The sequence below is a fragment of the Erythranthe guttata genome, chromosome 8 (genome assembly GCF_056151865.1).
Source record: "Erythranthe guttata isolate IM_541 chromosome 8, IM_541, whole genome shotgun sequence".
Lineage (NCBI taxonomy): Eukaryota > Viridiplantae > Streptophyta > Magnoliopsida > Lamiales > Phrymaceae > Erythranthe > Erythranthe guttata.
The window spans coordinates 3802995-3820064 of record NC_142540.1 but is presented as its reverse complement, the minus strand read 5'-3'; the positions used below and the strand labels follow the sequence as shown (position 1 = coordinate 3820064).

Below are 17070 nucleotides of genomic sequence, written 5' to 3'. Positions count from 1 at the left end.
CTAACAATGGCCTAAAACACACACACAATACACACACACACACACACACACACACACACACACACACACACACACACACACACACACACACACACACACACACACACCCGCACACATGAACTTCACCCAATATAGCAAAAAATAAACCTGATTGAACACTAGAAAACAAGTGGATTGAGTGTATCTTATGGTTTGAAACAATTAAAAGCTGCCAAAATATTTCTTGTAGCACCGTTAGAAATCAAGGCCATATACGAACACATAACACTACAAGCCAAGACACACAGCGCCAAGTGCATCTCGATAGAAAATCTTCGTTCAGGCCCTAAACTAAATCGACAATGTAAAACACACAGCTACAAGGTGGGCACTGCACATGAATCGAACTAACGAAAGCAACGGAAAATGAAGAAAAGTTACATATCAAGTTTTATCACTCTTACTCTCTTCTTCGAGTGGGAGTTCATTAGTTGAAAGCTGCCTTTCTTCTTCAACTCCATCTCCTTCAACAACTTGATCGGGCGGCAGGGCTTGTTCTCCAGTCTCGCTGTTTTCAGGGTGAAAATTAATTGGAAATTTGGTAACTCTTGGTTTGTCGGATAATATATTTCTTTGAATCCTGTCGATTAAGATCTTCTGTGGAGGCTCCTCTCTGAGCTGTTCATTGTCATAGTCATTGTTGACATAATAGCCCACTCGAAGAAATTCTTGACCTACGTACGAGCATGTCAACAAAAGCACCGTCACGCCTATGATATCTTCCTCGCGAATCTTGGAAGGATCTGGAGGGTCCGCCTGATATCAATTTTGCACATGAAAAGTTTAAATCTTGGACAAGTATCAAAACATATAGATACTTATAACATGATGTTCAATGTTTTTACCTGCAAAACAAAACGGTAATTTCCAACATTGACTGGACCGACAAGAACACTTTCTAAAAGCTGGTCGTAAGTTTCATCCTCAGCAGATCCGACATAGATGAGTTTCCATTCCAAATCTGCAGTACGTTTTATTAGTTTCAGAGTGGAATAGACGAGAGATTTAACACGTTTCATATATTAATGTAAAGTCAAATCGAGAGAACCTTCATGAAATTGAAATCAGGAACTAAGGGATGATGAAATAGTATTACGATCATACAACACGATGTTTAATCCTCCCATTAGTTCCCTGGTTTTTTATTTGTTTATCTTTTTTTACATTATTTATTAGGATATGATTAAATGATTCTGGAGGTAGTAAGATTTAAGATTTTTGTTGTACGCTTTTCCCACAAACCATTTCATTTTTCAATTGAGAGAAACCGAAGTGTCGGGTTTCTAAATTGAAGGATTCCTAACAGGCAACAATCTGGAGAGTCTCATCCATGTGCCTAATGCATCCAAGAAGAAACTTTAAAAACGAACTCTTCGATAATATTTACAAAAATGGATATTAGACATATTGAATCCCTATTAGAGAATGTTTAGAGGGAAGCATTCCCCATTTTATCCAACGTATTATATTTAACGTATCGAAGAACAAATCACAGCAAACGAAGATTTTAAGCAATCAATTAATCCCTCTGTTCTCAAAGGTCTATTCACAAATAAGATCTAGATCTGCCTTCTTTTCCGATTAGTTCGTCGTGCAGAGCCCAGGTGTCTTATTCTCTATTTAGTTGTTCGATTTGTGAAACTAAGTCCATTAAAACAGTAGCAAACTATTTATTTTTATTTTATTACATTTATTTCTCAAAAGTCCTGTTGGAAGCCTGTGAAATTACGAAACCCTAGCACACCATTTTCCACTTTTCAATAATTTCTTCATCAAAATGTTAACACCCCCAAAATAACTCGATACAAAGTCAATTCATTTCTAAAATCGAAGAACACCGTATACTTCCAACGCCACACGAATCGTACCGTAAACATCCAATAATCAACTAAACCCTAGATATTATCGAATTAAAAAAAAAAAATTCCGCATAAACACACATCGCACATTGCGGAAGGGGGGGAAAGAGCAAAAAATAATTGGAGAAAAAAAAAAGAGGCGAAAAGTTACCGTCTTTGAGAGAGGAAACACATTCGTACGAGATTTCGAACTGAAAAGGAGACAAAAACGACGCCGGATTGTCCAGAACGGCAACGTTCGTGATGTTCACCGCACTCATGTGGGGGAATCTTTCTACGGTTCCGAGTTGCTCGAATTCGCCTCCGACAGAATCGAACGCAGCGCAAAATTCATGTAACGGAACAAAACAGCAGAGAATTTAGTCGACAATTTTGAAGAAGAAATATGAACGACAAAGCAAGATTTGGGATGTAATGAATTGGAGGAAATGCACCGAAGAGAAGAGAAGAGAAAGAATGCAGCTTTGGTTTGGGTGCTTATGATGTTTCGCTTTGGGCGGTATTTATAGTGGTGACTGGATACTGGTTTGGCAACCGGGTGTAGCCGGTTTATGAATTTGGCGGGAGTTGGTTTGATTTGGGCTTTTACGGGTTTCATTAAAGTTTAATGGGTCAGGATTCGGGCCCATCCAAAGATAAATTTAGTTGTCATTGGATATTATTAATTAAACTAACAGATGCCTCACTACTTTCAAAATTAATTTTGTTTAATGTTTTAATTCTTCCAAATAATAATTATTTATGTTTGATAGAATTTACGAGTAAAATAAGTAAGTGGAAATATTGAGGAAAAAATAATTAATAATATATAAAATTTTCCGGAAGAAAGTTAATTTGAATCGGAGGGAGTACAATATTCGAATCGAGAGGCGAATGAAGTTCAATATCTTCTTTTGGATGTTTCTCACGTAACATCTTCTTCTTGAACGAGAACAATAATTCTAATCTTTACATTTTTGCCAATAGGGCGTGTTTGGGTGAAGCTCGTACGATCGTTTATAATAATTCTAATCTTCACGATTATGCATTTAATTTAAGTTTTTATTACTTCCAATAAAAAAGACAAGGGAGCAAAAAACGAGACCTGCCTCCGGTGAAGAGCTGTGCAAAAAGATTCTTACAAAAGAAACAGGGATGGTGCAAAACTGTACAAGTACTCATTTTTTGATGCTTACATCCATTTTCCGAGTTTGCAAACTGAACAAGTCGGCTATATCTGCAGATGTGCTACATTCTTCGGGCTTTCTATCCGATACGGATCGAATAAATCTAGGGAATCTAACTGAAATGCCACGAGATGGGTGGACTAAGCCAATGGCAGCATGATGAACTGGCGATACTGTGAAATCGGCACCCTTTATCTGCCACACGAGTTCAGGAGAAAACCACATGTCTGGAACCTCAGCCGTTCGATAGTACGGTGGTTTTTTGGAAAGAACTCTTTCGGTGTTGAAGAACTCTTTCATCTGCAAAAAGTCAATCAGAACTAGTCAAGGGGCGGAAAAGTAATTATTGACACGAGAGAATCGGATGATTTAATTAATAGCATCAGCAGCCTACCTCAATGTAAAATGCATCTGAAAATCCAGACATTACACGGCAGACGCTCTGGTATTCTTCGGTATCAGGATTATAGCATGCCATTAGGAAAGGACTAAACCTGGAAATATACGACAAATGCAGTTAGTTATATATTCACTTGCAACCAATTTTTTCATACTTGTCACGAATCTAGTGAAAAATAAAAAATTACTACGGAATTTCTGATTACTTATCTCGATATATAGCAGAGAAAAAATAGGGGGGAGTAGAATTACCATCCTGCTTTTCTCCCATTTCCATGCCAAGCACCAATAGGAACCAAGTCCAACGAATCGCTTAGTCCTTCAACGTAATCTCTTTTGACCTGCCAAAACAAGAGATAATTTGCTCGAGTTATGAAGAATATTTATTTCTTAGTAAAAAAATTAAGATGTTTGAAACTAATATAACACCTTCAACCAGGCATCGGAACGCTTTGAAGGAGTATAGCCAGCATCACCATCAAGAGATTTAACCATGAGGCCTTCACACGAGGAACGAAGGGCGTCCTCAAGAAAAGTGTTCATCCTATTGAACGTTGCTTCATTATTTACATCAGCGTCTTCAGTTTCCACCTAAAAGATCTTGGTGACTTACGATGATAGCAGTAAAATATATCATAATGAATAAAGAGCGAGTAACTTACAGTCATTTCTTTTGCATACTCGAAGTAACCTGGTTTCTCTTCACCAAATAAATCTTTCAAATCTAATTTACAAGAGACGTTCGAAAATCAGAGTAGAAGATGCTTCGGATATTATATTTCATCCAGGATAACAGTTCAAAAAATTATCGAAAGGAGTGCGTACGTTTTCGTCTTTGACGCAGGGGCAAATTCAAGAACCTGCAAGAAAATTTTATACTGTCTGAGAAGTGTCGAAATATATGATGTACCAACCACACAGCACAGAGAGTCTAAAAATGTATACATCTTTTCTCCCACTAGTTATGAACTTATGATCATCATACGTAGTTTCTTTAAATACAAAAAATGTATAATCTTTATGTGTGATTTCTTATTATCAAAAGTTTGTCAAAAAACCAGCGCATACTCAGAAGAACTGCAGACTACACTTACTGCTCTCCATTTGCAAACATGATGTCAAAGACAAAAATGCATATGTCCACCTGCATAAATAGAAAATTTCAGATACACTATCTAATATATTCTAACGCAGCAGCAGCTCATAATTACAAATTTACCATAAAATGCTGAAATGCACGGGTACACATAATTTTTTTTATAAGTTACAAGTGTTAGTAATATATGTAAATCAATAAAAATAGCACGACTACTCATAATTCTGATTACCCTATCCTCAAGAAAACTGAGCTAGAATCCACATGGAAGTCATCCAAAGTAACAGTTCAAAAGCAAAATGTGCAAATTCGATAGATTTATGAGAACCAATTTAACTGTTTGACTAAGAAACATACGATCATATTATCTTATTAAAACATACATACCACAGTTATAAAACGGAACTTACTTAAAAACATGAATAGAATTAAACAGGAAACATTTTTATGATCTGCTCTGAACTAGAAAAAAGAATGAAATTACCTTTATTTTATCTACATCAATAAGGGAATCCTTACGCCCTCTTTCCCTGGAAGATAGTTCTTGAAATGACATAAGCTTCAGATTGTTCTTCCTATCAATTGCAACCACCTGAATTAAAAAAAAAAAGGGATATGCTTTTATGTACAAGTGTAACTCACCACTTCTTCAAATCGAAACTTAGCAGTGAAGATATGAGCTACAGATTGCTAAAAAGAAAATTAAAAAGAGAAGAAAGAGTGAGAGAACCCACCTCTGCATCCAAAATAAAAGTAACGGCTGCATTAATGCAGGAATCCTTAACTATGTCAATCAAATCAGGGAATCTCAATGTGGTTTCATCACCATTCCTCGAGAAAACACGTACAGAACCATCTGCTAATCTATGAATTTGAACACGTTGGCCGTCATATCTACAAAACACAAGGAAATCAATATTGCTTAGACATGGCTAAATCGATGTCTCATAATAAATGATGATGCCAGGTGGATTAAAATTGATAATGTGCTATATCATGATAGGCCCGAAACAGAACCCAATACTTGAACAATGAAAAGCTTAAAGATAATAACTGAAGGTCAATCAGAACTTACTTATATTCACATGTAAATGCCCTGTGTTCGAAACTCTTCAGCACTTGAGGCACTCCATTAGTAATTCTACAATAAAACACCCAAAAAATAAGCAAAGAGACACTAGTAATAATCTTTACTAACATTGAATATAGAAGTTGGTAGTCGAATTACTTTGCAAGCATTGGCTTGATTGGTATGCCAGGAATTATTGATAAGGTTGATGACGAAAATTCAATCCCGTTTTCCATCAGAGATGGAATAAGTATATCCTGACCACGAGAAGTTAGCATCCTCAAGATATATCAACAGCAAATAAACTTTCCCTACTCAGAGGCAATGCGTGATGTGGGTTTTCACTCAGTCAACACATAGAATAGGCTGCATGACACTAGTTTTATGGTGCATAAACTCTTGCAAGTAATCATGCAATTACTTCATTAAGAACAAATTTTATACCATCTGCATAAAGAATTTCGAGAAAATAATGTAAGGGTAAAACAATTTAGAGAACTACATTGCTAAACTGTCTATAAAATCAAACACGATAGAAGGGAAGAAAGAATCAAGGAGAGTAAGCATCATTACTCTGGTTCTTTACCATCTGGAATTACCAAAAGGCAGAAAGGCAGAAGCCAAACTTGCTCTATTGGAAGTATAAAAATCAGATAGTGAAAATCTTTCAGCTTTTTAAAATCAGAATATTGTATAGCTGAGATACGAACTTGTATGGCCTCTTGAAAGTTCCAGTGAAAATATGTAAGCATCTCATTCATTCTGCTGAAATCCATTTAACAGTGGGAAATGGACGCTTGTAAACTCTCTTCATTTCATTGATTTTCAATCGTATTTGATGCATGAACAGATCACAGCTATAATACAAGCATGCAACAAGAAACAAGAAAAACAGGAAAGCTGAAAGTTACCAAGTTTGGAATTATGTTGTATGCTTCAACTACTGCTACGGACAGGCGCTACCATAGAACAAAATAATTGGAGAAGTTAGTAGACAGAACTATACAATAGGTTATTGAATAGAACAGTAATTATAAAACTTGGTATCACATGATACAAAAGCAAATCTCAAACCTGAATACGATCCTTCGAGTTTCCAGCAACTCCTTCATTTGCAGAATTCATTGCAATGGCCTGTGCTAAAGCGGGAAGAACAGTTCTCATCATAGCTCCAATTCTTAAGTTCCTAACCTGCATGGCATGCAAAACTAACATCAGGTCATAGATAGTAATACGAGAGGTGCAGTATGATACAGAACTAGGAAGAATAGAAAACACAAACAAAAAGGATACTGCTTCACGTAAAATCAAAAGAATTGCTTACGCATGGATATGTGAACAATAAGCAAAGCATTACTGTTACCATACCAAAGTTCTGACAAGAAATTTCATCTCCTTTTCTCTACATGAACGCATGAGATTCATAATTAGGCTTTTCTTCTTGGTTGTACTGCCAGTACCTGTTTGTACACTGATGAATTCCATGTAAATTATATAGTTCAGAGAGAACAGAGAAGACGGGACAAGATGTTAACGCTTCTCTAATCAAATCAACGCATAAAACATCAAGACTGAAAGCCCATAAAAAGACAGTAGCCAGTATATGATGATAACTACAATATTGGGTGGGGTGTGGGGGGGTGGTTACAAAGCAAACTTTGTATAGACAACACAGCATACAATTTGTGCAACACAGAACGACCTTATTTATGCTACTGCAACTCCTTGTTCGAATTCGAATTTTATAATATTGGTATTCAAATCCATCCTTTCTATTTTAGTATTTTGTGTCTAACTAGTTCTACAATTACCATACTTTATTTTGGTTGCATTTATCAGCTACCACTCAAGCAATACCGGACTAACAAGGTCAGGCAGCTAGGTAAACCTTATCATGATATGCCAATTTTCCTTTTCTTTCTTTTACTTCAAGAATATTCATTAGAGCTATCTTATTAGATTTCTTCCCTAGTCCCTAGTTCACAGATTCCTTTCCCCGACACAATCTGCTCCAACTAAAGAGTTGTACTCACAAACGGATTTAGGGAAGTATTTTGAAGGCAATTGCTCCCCCCCCCCGGCAATTGCTTTGAGCCTATGAAAGAAAATTATGTGATCACAAATTTCAACTGCCAGTACTATAAGGAAATGCATACCTTATTTTCCGGAGAGCAGAATACACTTCTTGAATTGTAAGTGGTGCTGGAGGAGCAAGCAGTGATTGGGTTTGGCGGCAAAGCTGAGCAACATCACCTGATTCAGTACATACTGTGTGACTACCATGATAATACAACAATAAGAAATGTATCCAATGATTAAAAAAAAATATAGCTCATAAGGTTATACCAAGATCACCAAGGCTATTATAAAGATTCTTTATTTTAGATTTGTTGGTCCCACAAACCTCTTCCAGAGCAGCAACAACTATGCTACTACCAATATTCAGTTCCTACAAATATCATGGAACGTGAATCACCATTCAAGTATAAATATGAGATGGGTAAACTTAGCTATGTTTTTATTCAGCCAAACGGCAACTAAAAGGAACGGCGTATTTTTGTCTCTATGAGGTCATATTTTCCGCTATTACATTCAGATTCAATTCCTCCAGTAAAAAGGTTTATACAACAAATTCAAACAGGTGAAAATAAAAAGTTACAATATTTTCATGCTCGGGGGCAATCCTATTTGTGCACAGGTACACAACGGGTAGCACATCCTCGGGTGCAAGGGCAAGCAAACTGCAGAATCAAGAGAGTTTTGGTTTTTGTGAGAAATGACTTAGTCCAATAACTTGGAAAACAAAATATTACTTGCAGTAAGCATAATTTGAAATAGCCAATACCCCAATCAACAAACCTCCTAAACATGTTGCATAGGATTGATGTAGCTTTTAGCTTGCCCTTTTCTTCTTCAACTAAATCAAAAGTGCGTGCAATATGAAGATATGGAGCAAGCTGTCCTTTCCTCCAGCAAGCTGGAAACAGTTCTCAGCCTTAAGCAAATACCATTAAGCAATAGATATGAGCATGGCATAGATAAATTTGTAAATTAGATGACCGAGAGAGCAAGTTTACCAACCATGCTTGACCGGATAGTATCTTTCAGGAGGCAGAGATACATAATTTACGGGGTCATTGTTCTTGGGTATGGCAGCGCAGAGTATATCAGACTTGATTTCAGGTTCGTTGTTCTCAGATAGTTCAGCACATGTGTCCACAGAGCAGATTCTATTGGTAAATTCAGATTCTATCACTTTAATACCGTCCAGCTTGTTGTCGTTAGTGTCAACAATGGTGGTAGCAGTATTATCTTTATAATATGTATCCAGCGCCGTATTAACGTCCCCTTTGGTCTTCTCAAGAATGGTGGCAGCATAGCTTCTCAATGATTCACCACCATTTACAATCTGGAGAAACTGATTCACCTCTTCTTTATATACTTCCGTAGCATCAGCAGAGAACCTACTTTGATCATCACAACTATTATTAACTTCGGCTTCAGGTTTACTATCTTCAGACACGAGCATTTTTTTGTTAAAGAACTTAGTTATGGGATGTTGCTTTGAATCACTAGATTTCCGGGTTGAAACTGCCTTTGCTCTCTTTGTTCCCTTGCTATCACTGTTTCTCTTTCTTTTCCCAGGAGAACTTGCACTCTTCTTTATTCCCGAACTAGATAATTTAAAGCTTTGACTGAGAGAAATATTCTCAGCGTGATTTATGCTCTTGACAGAAGGAGATTCAAAAGGCAAAGCTGGTTCGTTTTCTGAGTTTCCTGGAAGAGAAGAGGTGCCCGGTGTACTGGAAAGAACCTGTTCATGAAACTCTGTTTCGTGTTCATAAAAATTTGAAACAGCTTCAACTACATTTCCATCGGAACTGCTAAGTAAATCCAACATCTGGCATCTAGTTACCCAATTGGGCAAGCAGTCGCGAAGTTCCTGCACGGATTTCTCCACCTCGTCTTCTTTACTTTTATCAAATGTCAAAGGACAATCCTTCTCTCCATTCACTCTCTCACTCCCACCACGAAGAAAACCCATCAAGAATTCTTGCTTAATTGCCATTTCATCAACCAATCCAGCAAAATGCTTCTGCATTGAACGCGCATGTTTGCTGTCAATTTTCTCGACATCGGCGCCAACTGTCGGAACCACACGCTTTGGCTTCAAAAGCTTCACATACTCCCTAAGCTCTTCGTAGTTCGAATGTTCACTATACGGAACAAGATGAATCTCGAAAGAGTCCTTTGTTCGCACCGCAAACTTATTCTTCTTGACTTCATACGTCCACCCAGTCGGTACAAAACCTACAACCTTCGAGTAACCTCTCTCACTCATTATCTCCTCCATCTTCACAAAATTAGGTCGAAAGTACGGCCAAGTTTCCCCCAACATATTCCAACCAACAACATGAACATCACTCTCCAACTCATCCTCTGTAAACACCCCACTTTCTCCCAAACCTAAAGCACGCAAAACCTCCATCTTCTTGCCATTCACGTGAATCTTCCTCTTACACCGCCGAGAAATCTCCACCAAAATCCTCTCCTTCCCGATGACATACGTGGCCACTAAAAACAACACTTTTTTGCCAATTACTCCCTCACCCTCACCCTCATTCTCAGCCCCGATTCTCTCAATTGCACGAACGATATAATCGATCGACTCCTCCTGGCTCGGAAATACAAACTTCGGATTACAATAGGTCGTATCTAGAAACACAGCATCGGCGCCGATAAACTCGGATAAAACACTCTCATTCCTCATTTCATCACGAAACCTAAAATCACCAGTATGAACATACTTCTCAAACCTAATCACACTACTGCAATCGTTTTTATTATCCACGGGGACCTTGAACAAGAACTGAACTGCACCGGGGCAGTGATTAGCGTCAATTAGCCAAACTTCTGAGCCGTCGATCAGCACCGATTGGGAGAGAGGTAGGGCGAAAATGAAGGTTTGGGGAACTTTTAGGATTTGGTGGAGGAGAGTGGCGGTGGTGGAGGAACAATAAATGATTCCGTTGGACCATTGAGGGGAGAGGCCGGTGTAGTGGTCGGAGTGGAAGTGGGAGAGGAAGTAGGAGACGGAGAAATTCGAGTCAGCGTGTTTGAAGCCGTCGACGATGAACCGGGTTTTAGGGATGAGTTTGGAGTGGGGGAGGGAGGCGGGGGAAGGGTTGACGGGGTGAGAGGGTGGTGGCTCCGGCGGTAGGGAAAGGGAGGATAGGGCGGCGCGGTGGACGGCGGCGGTGTCAAGGTTTAGCGGTTGCGGTGGTTCGGAGGCGGACATTGATTCGCGCGGGTTGGGCATTTTTCCAATGTTCAATTTTACACGTATAAATCTCAATTTTCCCAAAGAAAAAATATTAAAAATAAAATAAATTAATAATAAAACGCTCCTTAACCCCTTATTTTCAAATTTCAATATTCAAAATCTCCTTGCGCAACAACGGATGAATTAGCTGTTGGAGGAAGTGAGCATGTGTCAATTGACTCGAATTTTGAATGCCCCCTTCCCGGCAAATCAAGTAATTGTTTGAAAAAAAAGTTGAAACTGTGATTTTTTTAAAGAATTTTGAGACATTCGCGCGAAATCGAAAAAAAGTTGAAAAGGTGGTTTTTTTCTTAAGAATTTTGAGACGTTCGGGTGAAACCATCCAAATGTGCACTCGGAGCTAACCGGGTTGTTTCACACTTTAGGGCGTGCTCGATAATCTTGTCATAACTCCTATATGAACTCCAATCGAGGTTATTCTAAATGAATCAAACTCGTGAGAATTGTTTTTTTTTTTTTTTTTTTTTTTTTTTGTGTGGATTGAAGTCTCCACAGCAATCTATTTTTGATCTGTCAACTGAAGCTAGCAGTTTTCTGTTATATGTCCATGAAATTCAGAGATAATAATCAAAGGAAAGTGTTTCTAACATATTTGGTAAGAGTTAAGGACTAGTTTGAATACAAGATGTCGATTACAGTGGCAAAAGCAAGACAGGGCATGGTATGAACTCGGCCAATAGGTTTGCATCGACGTGTTTGGAATGGACAGCCTCCATACTCATAATAACTAGATCCATATTCATTTCATCAGCTACCTCTCCGATTATCGCCGTTGGCTTGATTCCTTCTCCAAGTCTCTCCAATATCTTGAATTCTTGAAACCCGCCTTCAACATCCCACAAAACAACAAATTATAAAACTTATGTACTGTCCGTCTGTGTCTGTACGTGTGTGTGTGGTGTGCGGTGTGTGTGTGTGTGTGGTGTGAGAGAGAGAGAGAGAAAGAGAGAGAGATTTATATCATTTATTCATATATGTAGGAACATGCCTTCAGATAAATGCCAACGAATAGTAGCTAGTTGAGTCTCATGTTCCGACAACTTATCCTTCTCCTTGTCATCGATAACTGCAGAAGAACATATATTTTTTTTTAAATTTCTAGTTTTCGTTTTAATAGGAAGATGAAAAAACACAGCGGTACACTATCATTCGTACCTACAACTGTTATCTCAGCCCCGTATTTCTTTGCCAAAGCAGCAACGGTTGCCACCGCCTACCATAAAATGTTAGATCAAACAAGTGTAGCCTCAAAAGAATTAAAAAAAAATCATAAATTACGGACAAGCCGAGAAAATCAGATGTGCTAAAGTAGATAATGTATTACTTACGACAAAGAACACCAATACTCCCAGGTTACACTTTCATATGTATTGCAGTCGTATATATGAGGACGGATTTCTCGAAAAGAAAAATCGAATACCTGCTTTGTACCCTCGGATAGATAAGGATTGCGATCTATGACTGGAAGAAGCAAATGTTTGTACTCAGTGAAGGTATATGCAAGTGGTCTGACTTCGGATTCCTGCGCCTTACATTTCACTGAAAGGCAAACAGAAACGAGGGCGCACACTTTTTAGAAATTGGAACCGAACCCAAATAACCGCTACATCCGTATAAACTACGTATCCGAAACACAAGTTGCTACATATGAACTCTTTCGTAGTGAATAACTATTTCGTTAATCGATAACCGAACTTGAAGAACAAAACACCAATACATGAAAAATTCATCATCCTACAGAGAATAGCAGAATCAGAACTTAAATTCCAGAAAAATGGTCAGAAGAAAGCAAAATCAGAGACTGTACAATTAGATTGGGGGATTTAATTAGAAGACTGTAAGAAAAAAAAAATCACAATCAAAACAATCGGAAGGTGCAATATACAAGCAAAAATTAAAAGAACCGACTTTCAATTCAAAATTCCCCCAAATAAACTGCAGACATCATCAATTTAGACAAAAAAAAAAAAAAGGAATTACCTCGAAGCTTGGGAGAAATGGAGAAATTGCAGGATTTAAGCTTGGGTAAAGTGTGAGTAGAAAGAACTGAAAGTGTTGGGCTGAGAACAGATGATGCTGAGCTGAAGACGGACTCTGTATTTTCCGGCGGAAGTACAAGCGGACAGCGGACGACGGCCATTGCAGATGGTTCGAGTAAGGGTTTGATGACGTGTTGCGAAGAGCCGAGAAACTGCAATTTAGTATTTGGTTTAGTTTTGGGAAATAGCACTTAACCCCTCGTGGTTTGAGTTTTGTACACGTGAAGCCCTTGTACTTTTAATATAATGATATAATCCGTCTGTAGTTTGAATTTTATGCACATGAATCCCTTGTATTTTTTTAATATAAGCGCATAACCTCACATGATATTCTACTTGGTAAATAATCATACTTATTAAAAAAAAGAAAATTTTTGAAAGTATAAGGGGTTATGTGCTATTATTAAAATACTAGGAAGTCATGTGCAATATTAAAAGTATAAGAGAATCATATGCACAGATCTAGCTGAAACCTGTCACAAGGGTGTTAAGTGTTAGTTATCCTTGAGTTTTTTTGGTTTATTGCCTTGATTATATATTAGTCAACCTAATTAACTATTTTCGAAACTGAATTTAGCAAACTCGAAACACGGAATTTGTAATCTACAGATGCGCATGAATGAATGATATCGGCTCATATTTTGTATTAAGTTATCTAAAATTTAAATTGTAACTCATTCATGTGAAATGTATCATTTAGTAACCACATCTTAATTGCTTGGGTGTCACAACTTTACTTTCAATGAATATTCATGCAAGAACTTTTGTTTCTTGATTTAAAAATTATATATATATATATATATATTTTACAATACACACAACACACACGCACACTAGAAATCGAGCTCCAAATCTCTGCCCGATTATCAACATATTTAAAAAAAAAAATCGACCTTATAAATGATCGAATTGAGTTTACAATACACAAGTAAGTATTGAAAGATAACATCGATCTACAAACACGGGAAACGATCACTTTCGTTTGAGAAAGACAAAGTAATTAGTCTCTTTCCAGTACTCCTCATCGAATAATTCGGGACTATTCGTCACTTTCTGCAAATGAAGCTTAAACAATTCGTCGATCGATATTCCATTACTACCAAAGTGCTCCTCAATAAGTTCTCCAATAACAGCTCTCAAATGAGCGGTCACGATTTGAGGATCTGGTTTCACTCTCATCGGAGCAGCTAATTTAGCTATTCTCGCAATATCGAACATGCCGTTTGCCTCGATCAATGCCTTCAGTTCCGATGGAGATGGATAATAGAAAGGCAAGTTGAATGAATCCACCTTCTCTCCACTTATCTTTCCCTTCATTATAGAGAATAAATATTTAGGATTTTAGCCTTTTTCGGGATCAAATAAACGAAGCAAAATTTTGAATTTCAGAAATTAAAATTAATTAATGAATTAAAAAACTAAGATAAATTTGTTCTGAAATTCAAAATTTTCATTTTGATATAAAACATAGGTATATAATAATATTAATATGACAAACACAGGTTTTGGAGGAAAAACATAGAGTAAACTGCAAAAAGTATCATTGTGTAATCTCAAAATGGTGGAAAACCCTATATGATAAATAAACGAGCAAAAACTTCCTCTGTGAAATTTTGATCATCCAAAAACATATATAGGAATTTTCCAGAAACTATAATTTTTTTACTTTCTATATATTATTCCAATTTCGATCATCTTATTTTTCTAGAAAATAAAAAAGTCATAAAACAGAATGAAAGTTCGGGAACGTTGAAAATTTTCAATTCATAACCTAAAGAGAACTTAGGGTCGGAGTTTCGTTCCAATTTCCACTTCAAATAATTTAACATCATTAATGTAATTTTCAAACCCATAGAATTCTCCGAGTTCAAATTCCGATCCAAAAAAAAAATCGAATTTATTTTATCAATCAAAATGATTTTTTTTTTTTTAACTAATTGAAATTTTCAGATCAGAATCGTCGAAATTTAAAAATTCGTCGTTTCTAATTTCCACGTACGAAACTTATAATACTCACCATCTTGGCCAAGTCCTCAAAGCAAGATCCAAGTACACCAAAGGCCACTCCCATACTAGACTCGGAAGCAACTACCCCGTCGGGAAAACCGAGCACAACCATCACCATTAACCCTCCATCCACAAGCTCGCGTGCCCGAAAACTCAAAAAATCGTCCATATCTTTCTTATACCGAACCAAATACACCTCTTTAACTTCTTCCCGGGCTCCGAAATAGTGGACCCTCCCCTTATTCCACGCCATCGAACCACTTTCTCTCACCTCCTCGGGTATTCTCGATAGCCAGTGAAGCGCGGTCGAGCAGTGCGCGAAATGGATACTTTCTTTCGGAAATAAACGAGAATGAAACGAGCCCGGAACTCCCGCTATAAAGTGGTTCTTTTTGGAGGTGAGTGGGTTGTTTTTGAAGAGGGTGTTGAAATCGTTGTTTACGAGGTCGTTGAAGAAGACTTGGAATTCGGGTGTTTGGTGGTTAATATTAGGGTTTTGTGTTGTTCGGTTGGATTTTTTGTATTTGTTTTCGACGGATTTAATGATGTTTTCGACTGCGAAGAATGTGTTGGGGCCCACCGAGCATCCTAGGTCGGCTATTCTAAAGGTGTTTCGAGGATCGAACGGAGGTTTGTTCGTGTCGAGATGGGAGTTGATCAGTTGGTTTGTCAAGTCCTCTGCTGAGACAATTAACTCTTTCTGCATGAGATTAGAAAAAAAAAATGAAGTATACTATTAATCCCTTCACAGTTTACTGTGGGCTCGTTTGGTTTCTAAGTTAAGATTAGTCAAAGATAAAATTAAATAATTTTATGAAAGTCCAATTGTACTATTGGACCATAATAAATTAAATTAAAGTCATTTTTCCCTATAATTACGGGTTGACCCGAAAAGTTGTTGGACTAATCAAATATTCAATAAGGTCCGAAATTATTTAATTAATCACGGTTAATAAGGTCTGTATGGACGCGTTATGTATGTATTTCTCTAAGTATTGTAGATAAGTTGAAACTTCGATTTCACTTAATTAGATCGCACACTTGATGAACAATATATAATATTTCAAACGGCTCACAAACTAGTTAAAAACTTTGAAACCGATTCAAAATCATGAATTCATCAAACACAAGCTCGAAAAATAGGGAAAAAAAAAAACATAATTATTATATATGGACGATTCGAAATCCTAATTCCAACCAATCAAAACGCAAACAAACGGAGTAAGGCGATGTCAATTAATCGTGTAATCGAGATCGAACTTGCTCACCTGGTAGACAGAATTGTGAGCATAGCTATTAGGGCCATCACCTCCAATCATATGGTATTTGCAAGAAGCTTCATCCATTTGTATGTATCTATCTGTATGTATATATCGCCACACATAATAGTCCAGCTTTTTATAGACCTTACTAATTACAATCATGAAATTGCATGTTGATTATAATTAATTAGTTAGCTGTTTTTATGCTATGAAAATTTACAATTTAATTAAACAAGAATAATGAGGTCTAGTTGAAATATATGTAATTTTTGTTTCAAATGATTTGTGGTCCTTTATGCAATTAATTTTGTTTGTGTTGTGTGAGTGATTGAGAGAGGTAATTAATTATGTACAATAATTGGTTATTTGAGTCCAAAATCATAACCATAAACAATTGGATATTCCTACATGGATTATTGGCTCGTGACTAAAAACCAAATTCGAGATGTGATATTAAACTCATTACTCATTACATTACTCATTACTCCTTCCGTTCCTAAATAGATGTCGTTTTTCACCTTGGCACAAATCTTAAGAATCTCAATAAATATGTCTTGATTTTAGAAAAATAGATAGTGATGGACCAAAATACCCTTGTTTATTAATTAATGCAGGAAGAGTGTTATAGAGTTAATAAGGGTAAAATTGAAAAATAAGCAATGAATGCAGTATTGGAATTGTAAAGTGACAGATAATATGGAACAAAATAAATTCTCAAAAGAGACAGATATTATGGAACAAAGGGAGCATTTTATTTTTTATTTTTTGTTTTTTTCGCGATAATTTGTCT

The 17070-nt window shown here is 36.9% G+C and overlaps 4 protein-coding genes across 5 annotated transcripts; all 4 read right to left on the bottom strand.

Annotated features, from left to right (window-relative positions):
- Positions 1-132: 132 nt before the first annotated feature.
- On the bottom strand, positions 133-2377 carry SGA2 (ASF1 like histone chaperone). The gene is made up of 3 exons (XM_012999067.2): positions 2050-2377; positions 885-1000; positions 133-795 (listed from the first exon to the last, which is right to left on the bottom strand). Exons 1-3 carry the CDS (start codon positions 2156-2158, stop codon positions 424-426), a joined length of 597 nt encoding a protein of 198 aa, XP_012854521.2. The 5' UTR covers positions 2159-2377; the 3' UTR covers positions 133-423.
- Positions 2378-2918: 541 nt separating this feature from the next.
- Positions 2919-11133, bottom strand: LIG6 (DNA LIGASE 6). 2 transcript variants are annotated; one of them, XR_016033068.1, is made up of 19 exons: positions 8710-11133; positions 8488-8605; positions 8288-8369; positions 7975-8077; positions 7785-7881; positions 6997-7099; positions 6703-6819; positions 6540-6587; positions 5788-5885; positions 5635-5700; positions 5294-5453; positions 5044-5151; positions 4558-4607; positions 4289-4323; positions 4126-4187; positions 3893-4041; positions 3716-3804; positions 3459-3558; positions 2919-3364 (listed from the first exon to the last, which is right to left on the bottom strand). XR_016033068.1 is itself a non-coding variant. In XM_012999057.2 (19 exons), the coding sequence occupies exons 1-19, from the start codon at positions 10946-10948 to the stop codon at positions 3056-3058; spliced, it is 4146 nt and encodes a 1381-aa protein (XP_012854511.2). In that variant the 5' UTR covers positions 10949-11133; the 3' UTR covers positions 2919-3055. The 2 variants fall into 2 exon arrangements, 1 of the variants encoding a protein (XP_012854511.2); XM_012999057.2 differs by having other exon boundaries at positions 3893-4054.
- A 381-nt stretch (positions 11134-11514) lies between these two features.
- LOC105974006 (cell wall integrity/stress response component) lies at positions 11515-13192 on the bottom strand. The gene is made up of 5 exons (XM_012999052.2): positions 12953-13192; positions 12393-12511; positions 12128-12185; positions 11961-12038; positions 11515-11798 (listed from the first exon to the last, which is right to left on the bottom strand). The coding sequence occupies exons 1-5, from the start codon at positions 13110-13112 to the stop codon at positions 11605-11607; spliced, it is 609 nt and encodes a 202-aa protein (XP_012854506.2). The 5' UTR covers positions 13113-13192; the 3' UTR covers positions 11515-11604.
- A 568-nt stretch (positions 13193-13760) lies between these two features.
- On the bottom strand, positions 13761-16496 carry LOC105975987 (loganic acid O-methyltransferase). The gene is made up of 3 exons (XM_013001259.2): positions 16287-16496; positions 15029-15718; positions 13761-14322 (listed from the first exon to the last, which is right to left on the bottom strand). Exons 1-3 carry the CDS (start codon positions 16440-16442, stop codon positions 13984-13986), a joined length of 1185 nt encoding a protein of 394 aa, XP_012856713.2. The 5' UTR covers positions 16443-16496; the 3' UTR covers positions 13761-13983.
- Between the last annotated feature and the right edge of the window lie 574 nt (positions 16497-17070).

Bases quoted from the DNA above. Each gene is read 5' to 3' on its own strand.
- SGA2 (XM_012999067.2), bottom strand. From the start codon at position 2,158: ATGAGTGCGGTGAACATCACGAACGTTGCCGTTCTGGACAATCCGGCG. The intron at 1,001-2,049 runs GTAACTTTTCGC...AACGTACTGCAG, and splicing joins TGTTTCCTCTCTCAAAGACG to ATTTGGAATGGAAACTCATC. The intron at 796-884 runs GTAAAAACATTG...AATTGATATCAG, and splicing joins ATTACCGTTTTGTTTTGCAG to GCGGACCCTCCAGATCCTTC.
- LIG6 (XM_012999057.2), bottom strand. From the start codon at position 10,948: ATGCCCAACCCGCGCGAATCAATGTCCGCCTCCGAACCACCGCAACCG. The intron at 8,078-8,287 runs GTAACTTTTTAT...TGATATTTGTAG, and splicing joins CCCCCGAGCATGAAAATATT to GAACTGAATATTGGTAGTAG. The intron at 5,454-5,634 runs GTAAGTTCTGAT...TGTGTTTTGTAG, and splicing joins GCATTTACATGTGAATATAA to ATATGACGGCCAACGTGTTC.
- LOC105974006 (XM_012999052.2), bottom strand. From the start codon at position 13,112: ATGGCCGTCGTCCGCTGTCCGCTTGTACTTCCGCCGGAAAATACAGAG. The intron at 12,039-12,127 runs GTACGAATGATA...GTTCTTCTGCAG, and splicing joins GGCTGAGATAACAGTTGTAG to TTATCGATGACAAGGAGAAG. The intron at 11,799-11,960 runs GCATGTTCCTAC...GGGATGTTGAAG, and splicing joins TCGTTGGCATTTATCTGAAG to GCGGGTTTCAAGAATTCAAG.
- LOC105975987 (XM_013001259.2), bottom strand. From the start codon at position 16,442: ATGATTGTAATTAGTAAGGTCTATAAAAAGCTGGACTATTATGTGTGG. The intron at 15,719-16,286 runs GTGAGCAAGTTC...AATCTCATGCAG, and splicing joins CTCACAATTCTGTCTACCAG to AAAGAGTTAATTGTCTCAGC. The intron at 14,323-15,028 runs GTGAGTATTATA...TCTATAATGAAG, and splicing joins TTGAGGACTTGGCCAAGATG to GGAAAGATAAGTGGAGAGAA.